This window comes from Armigeres subalbatus, chromosome 3 (assembly GCF_024139115.2).
Source record: "Armigeres subalbatus isolate Guangzhou_Male chromosome 3, GZ_Asu_2, whole genome shotgun sequence".
Lineage (NCBI taxonomy): Eukaryota > Metazoa > Arthropoda > Insecta > Diptera > Culicidae > Armigeres > Armigeres subalbatus.
Genome location: NC_085141.1, coordinates 261,605,429 through 261,611,889, shown reverse-complemented (window position 1 = coordinate 261,611,889; position 6,461 = coordinate 261,605,429). Strand labels below are relative to the sequence as shown.

General features: G+C 40.8%; 1 protein-coding gene across 1 annotated transcript; it reads right to left on the bottom strand.

Annotated features, from left to right (window-relative positions):
• Positions 1–3,104: 3,104 nt before the first annotated feature.
• On the bottom strand, positions 3,105–3,778 carry LOC134219351 (NPC intracellular cholesterol transporter 2-like). Its single transcript, XM_062698069.1, has 2 exons — positions 3,525–3,778; positions 3,105–3,466 (listed from the first exon to the last, which is right to left on the bottom strand). The coding sequence occupies exons 1-2, from the start codon at positions 3,736–3,738 to the stop codon at positions 3,192–3,194; spliced, it is 489 nt and encodes a 162-aa protein (XP_062554053.1). The 5' UTR covers positions 3,739–3,778; the 3' UTR covers positions 3,105–3,191.
• Positions 3,779–6,461: the final 2,683 nt, after the last annotated feature.

The following is a 6,461-nucleotide window of genomic DNA, read 5'->3' as shown; positions in this document are numbered from 1 at the left end:
CTATTTGCATTTTGGAAGAATTCCCGGGGGAACTTCTGGAAGAATTCCTGGAGGAACTTACTTTATTTTTCTTCTTAGTCTCATCTATCTTATTTGTAGTATTTGTCTCATTTGTCTTATTTGTCTTATTTGTCTTATTTGTCTTATTTGTCTTATTTGTCTTATTTGTCTTATTTGTCTTATTTGTCTTATTTGTCTTATTTGTCTTATTTGTCTTATTTGTCTTATTTGTCTTATTTGTCTTATTTGTCTTATTTGTCTTATTTGTCTTATTTGTCCTTATTTGTCTTATTTGTCTTATTTGTCTTATTTGTCTTATTTGTCTTATTTGTCTTATTTGTCTTATTTGTCTTATTTGTCTTATTTGTCTTATTTGTCTTATTTGTCTTATTTGTCTTATTTGTCTTATTTGTCTTATTTGTCTTATTTGTCTTATTTGTCTTATTTGTCTTACTTACACCAGCACCACTGTTATCACCCAAATACTTTTCAAAGCTTGTGTGGAAACCTTGTAAAGAAATCCTCTCACGATATTTTCTAATGTTGTTCTAGAAACGGCTCATGTTTTTATTTTCCAAAACCAGCTGGAGTTTGTTTATTTTGATCTCCTCATTGCGTGATTGGTCGGCGCTGCTGCTGTTCTTTCGCCGAACCACTGCATGAGTGATAAATTTCTCCCCCATTGTTGCCAATTCCTTTTGTTCTCCGTTTACGGCAAATTCTCAAGCAATTGTAAACTGCATAATGATGAAATAATTTTGGCGACACTGCCAGCGTCATTCTGGCGGGCTGAATTGATCAATTTTCTCTCTCAGAGAGTGCTACCACGTGTTTTTTTAACGGAAAACCCTTCCTTTAGACCTTAAGGCCCGCCTGTAAAGGTAGTTAAACGGAGGAGGAGTGAAGTCGCTCGTCAAAAAGCGAAAACTCGGCGGTCGCCAATCAACCGTCGAAGGTAAGATCCCCAAGCCAATACCCGTGGATCATTCCCGAGAGTGCGGTCCCCGTATGTCGCCAATAATCGTACGCTGGACCGAACCCGAACCGACGCTTAGTAGTCTTCCTTTTAGTCCTCGCTCGGTGAGCCGGAAAGGTACGCGAAGTCGGGTCGTTAGGGAAAGGAAGCTACTAGCTTGAGGGAACGGTTATTCCGGACCACTCTCGATTCCGAAATCGGAAGCCTTCCGTCCAGCCGCCACTCCCTCCGCATCTTTAGTTTCGGCCATATCGCTCGAGCTCAACCTCCATCGCTGCGCGCCAATCTGCATCATCTGCGGCAAAGCCAATCGGCCGCCATCGCCACATCCTGGTCGGAGGACATCGTCGCCATCTTCTCGGCGGAGTACTTCCAACGCATCAGTGCATCGAGAAGTAAAAACCTGCGCAGGTATGTGAGCTTATTATTTCATGGCCATGATTAGCTCTTTTTTCCATTCCGTACCGATACGTCCAACCCGAATTAGAAAATAAATGTCGTTAAGTGATTTGAAGAAGTTAACTTGAGTTTTTAGTTGTATTGCGTTTCACGGGGCTGGGAAAATTCACTCCCATTGGGTTTGCCGTGGCTACAGTTTAAAAGTTGGCTTCGAAAGTTGCTTTCCGTTCTTTTTTCAGTGGGTTGAGCGAGTTCAGGTAGGTGGGAAGTGGGGGAGTAAATATTGAGTGTAAGTAATTTTGGAGCCAGCGACCGTTCGAGAAGGGTCTGTAAAAGTCGGGCAAATAGGGAACACGACCGGTGGTCTCTCTTCGAGAGTGGCGCTTAAGCCACCGTGTTTTAAAATCACCTCGAAACAATTCGCGAACGGTTACAACTGTCGGCCCGGGTCCCGTTTCTGGCAAAGTCCGGCTCTGGCTGCCGCAGATGTTACGACGCAGTGTTTGTGTTTCCCTTATCTGGGTACACATTGCGAATGCGAAAGTTGGAAGCGTTACGCAAATATGAAAAATAAAATGGTAACATCATTAGACTCACATGGTTCCGAATCACTCACGCTGTTTCCTGTTGTGCAGGCAGAACAGACGTTTGCCGGCAATCATTAGGCGTTGTTTGACCGAAAATGACGTTTGGCCGAATGGGTCATTTGACAGCAGGGCCATTTGGCCGACATGTCATATGAACGAAAATGTCGTTCAGCTGAACAGATTATGCGACCGAAAGTGGCATTTAGGCGAAAAAAAGGTATAACCAAGAAAATTCCATATGGGATCATACACTAACTACGTAAAACATTTTTCTGTGTTTTTCGAGCATGTAAGATTTTACCCATACAAATTATTTTTTGTTTCTATGGAGCGCAAGAAAATGACAGACAGAAGTAACAGATAAGAAGACAGCAGTGAGACGGTAAAATAGGAAGTGAGAAGTGAAAAATGAAGAGTGAGTAGTGAGAAATGACCTGACTGTCTTCTCGCTTTTTATATAGGGTAACTATAACAAAACTTCTAAAGTAAAGCAATTTTCGAGGGTTTTATTGTCTCTGACAAGAGGTATATTCATTGCCTTTCTTCGCTGTTGAAACTGATCGATATTTTCTGGAAAATATGCATTTTTCAGGGTTGGCCAAATTAGGCACTAAGGTGGCCAAAACCTGTACACATTACTTCTCCTTTCTCAATAATCAGTTTTCGCGTTGATGAGATAGAACGAGGAGTGAGAAATGAGGATTGAGAAGTATCAGAAATAAGGCACTTCAGAGGATTCAAAATAAAATTTTGAAAATGATTATGAAGTTGTCTTCGTGGTATAGTAACAATGAACTTCATAAAAATTCTAATATTGAGACATTACAACAAATTTCCAATAAAATAATTTTCAATTTAAGACAAAAATCATTGCAATCTCTATTGCCTTGTTCCCTTAGTGTTCCCTTAAGTTTAGTTTAATTTTAAAACATTATAATTCCTACATGGCTCAATTCAATCAGAAGAAAAATCCTAACTGCCAGAGGCTTTTAGTTTTGGATTCCGAGAGCCTCGTCAAGTTAAAAAGCAGTCGTAAGAACCTTGGTCCAGTATAAGAATGTAAATATAAATGCACAAAAGGAAATGAAGAGAGCGTTGGCTTTAACTTTGATGTAGAATCTCAATAAGATAACACATAAACCTAGAATTTAGTTGATTTTTTCTTAATTCTGCCACTTTTATAATTCACTTAGAAATCATAATCGGACAAATTGTGTTCAAGTCAGCACTCAATTGGCAACCACACGAATATCAAGCACGAAGCAGCCGTGCGACTGCTGGGTTTGATCCACCACATCGACTTCGACGGCCACACTAACCAGCGGGTAAATGGCGGTGATCGGCATGCTCAAGTGGAAAGTCAATTCCTCTCCGGGACTTGTTGGGCAGCGAGATTGCACCAGCCAGTTGCAGGCAGCGGCACGGTCAGCTGGCAGTTCGTAAGGAGCGGTGACACCCAACGCGGTGGCCGTTACGATGGTGTGCAGATTTGTAGCTTCTTGAACTGTAATCGTACGAAAAGTTCGAGTCATTGTCCAATAAATCAGGTCATTAACACTTACCTGAAGTGTAGTCCATGGCCATTTTACCGTCAGTGCCCCTCGCCAACAGGCATGGTACACTCGGACAATCCAACATTCGAACTTCCGAAGGAACAGGGCGAGCACCGGCACAGGGACGGAAAGCCACTCGGTCCCAGCTCAGGTGATCCACGTTGTCTGCATTCTGCAGCATCACGGCTGGAATCAGGACAACCAGAACCAGGAATTTGAACATTGTTGTTGTAGTTCTCGAACAGCGGAGACAACCGGGCAATGTCGACTGAGTATGGACTAATAGTTAGTCTGATGAAGAAAACCAGTTTTATACTTGTAGTTTAGAAGAGACTCATATTGATAAGAATGCTTATCGATATCTAATTTATCTACAAAATTTAACTTGCAGGTGTTCAGCACGCAGAGCATGGTTAATATCGAAATTTGGATGTAAATACAGTGATATTCCATTTTCAACACCGACCTGGCACATTTTTGCTGAGAGAGGTAAAATAGGGAGATTGATAAAACAAGTTTTTTTTTTAATTTCTAACTTTTAAATTCATTTCACAATTATAAAGCAGCCATACATATGGATGGCACAGTTATTTCCACTGCCTCTGCATGATATGTATGTATCTCATATGATAAGCAGATTGGAAACATTATGCCCAGGTAGTCGAGTATATTTCACACTCAAAATCATCAGCCAACATGACAGAGAATCGAACACATCATCTTCAGATTGACAATCCTAAGCCTCTCCACGAAAGGCTAACTATAGATCATTCAGGCTATCAAAGGTTTGACAGGCATCTTGGGATGATTCATCTCAAGCAACAAATGGACTTATTAAGTATACTGTATAAGAACTGTCCATCCAGATTAAATAACATGTTCGTTGATCTAATTTGACCATATTTTCGATTGGCCTGACATATAAAGAACACGTCGTCACAGGTTTGGAATAATTATTTCTTTTCACAGTAGTTTTTTAGAAGTAACAGTAGTGGTTTTCAAACTAGTTTGTATCGAGCAGAAATTTTAATGAACATATTTGTGTGCAGTGCTGTTTCCGAGAATGAAAATCGAGTAAAAATGTGACAAAATCGGGACGAGATAAAATCGGGTCATCACTGTAAGGGCACATGTACTTGAAAATTCAAATTGAAATGTGATAATTGTGCTTGCAGGTGCATTCACATTTGTTTCTTCTTGGGCGCTGTAAAATTTATACTTCTTATGGCTTCAAAACAGTTAGTCATGGTTTATAGAAATCATACGTAACACCGAGGAAGCTCCCGACCATGAACTCAACGGATAGTTGGATTTGAATGATTGCGCGCAGCAGTCTTGCGAGCAAAGCCATCGGATTGCCAATTCGAAGATGGCGAGTTCGATTCTCGGTCCAGTCCAGGATATTTTCGGCTGGGAAATATCCTGACTCCCTGGGAATAATTGATCCATTGTGCTTGCCACACAATATACATTAGACTGGCCCAGGAACAAAATGTTGTCTAATTCCACGGGGCACCCTCCAGGGTGTGTCTTTGGGTGAGAAAATCAATCTCTGAAAATTTCAGCTCAATTGCTTGTTGCATAAGCTGGCGCGTTTGATTTGACGTTTGTATGGGAATTTCATCCTAAATATATAGGAAAATACACCTCCGTCACTCATTAGATCTGGAAATTAGTTCTGATTGCTCGATGGACCTCAGAATTGCAAAAACGGCAGTTGGTATGCTACAGAACAATTTCACAGAACATTCTATTATGATGAAATGAACTTTTATATAGGTTTTGGTTGATACAATTCGATCAATAAATCCAAAAATGCACTATTCAGCTCCTAATAAATCAGACGAAAGCTATATAAAAGTTCATTCAATCATCATACAATGTTCTGTGAAATGGTTCTGTAGCATACCAACTGCCGTTTTAGCAATTCTGAGCTCAATCGAGCAATCAGAACCAATTTCCAGATCGAATGAGTGACGGAGGTGTATTTTCCTATACATTTTGGCTGAAATCCCCATACAAACTTCAAATTAATTGCGCCAGCTTATGCAACAAGCGATTCAGCTGAAATTTTCAGAGATTGATTTTCTCACCCAAAGACAAAATTCTGGGGGGCGCCCCGTGAAATTCGACAACATTTTTTTCTCCCCATACCAAGCTGGGCCAGTCTAATATACATATTCATGTATTGGTGGGCAAAGAAAAGCTTTCAATTAATAACTGTGGAAATGCTAATAGCTTAGCTTAGACCAGCGGTTCTCAACCTGGGGTACATGTACCCCTGGGGGTACCTTCGCTGGCCCTAGGGGGTACCTCGGACACAAATGCGTAATGGCGGACGTATTACAATTCCAATCAAAACTCATTGATATAGTTTTGATAATTGTGTATTTTTATTTCAAAAATTTATATTGTATATAATATGCAATGCGATCAATAAATCCCAATTGAATTCTGCCTTCCACAACCAGCACAATGTATGTATAAAGAGCTGCAGAACAAAAGATCGAATGAGCAAAACGTCGTCGTTTCACTAATGCTCGGTTGCTTCGTTGCAAGAGGATTAGAAGCATCCTTCTACGCATCTCGGAAGCCTTCTTCCAAGCAGATTGAAGGCCTTCTTCTCGGAAGCTTCCTGGGCACTTCAGAAGCCTCCTTTCAAGTGATTAGGTTGCCTCAAGTGATTATGTTCAAGAGGCTCGTAAGCCTTCTTTTAAGAGGCTCGGAAGCCTCCCTTTCAAGAAGCTCAAAAGACTTCTTTTCTAGAGGCTCAAAAGCACCCTTTTCTAGAGGCTCAAATGCCTCCTTTCAATATCTTTTCAAAAGGCTCGGAAGCCTCCTTCCAATATCTTTTCAAGAGGTTCGGAAGCCTCTTTTGAAGAGGCTCAGAAGCCTACTTTCAAGAGGCTCAGAAGTCTTCTTTCAAGAGGCTCAAAAACCTCCTTC

What these genes read in the sequence shown, in the direction of transcription:
- LOC134219351 (XM_062698069.1), bottom strand. Translation starts at nt 3,738, where the DNA reads ATGTTCAAATTCCTGGTTCTGGTTGTCCTGATTCCAGCCGTGATGCTG. An exon ending in GGCCATGGACTACACTTCAG is followed by an intron (nt 3,467 to 3,524) that starts GTAAGTGTTAAT and finishes GTACGATTACAG; the next exon opens with TTCAAGAAGCTACAAATCTG.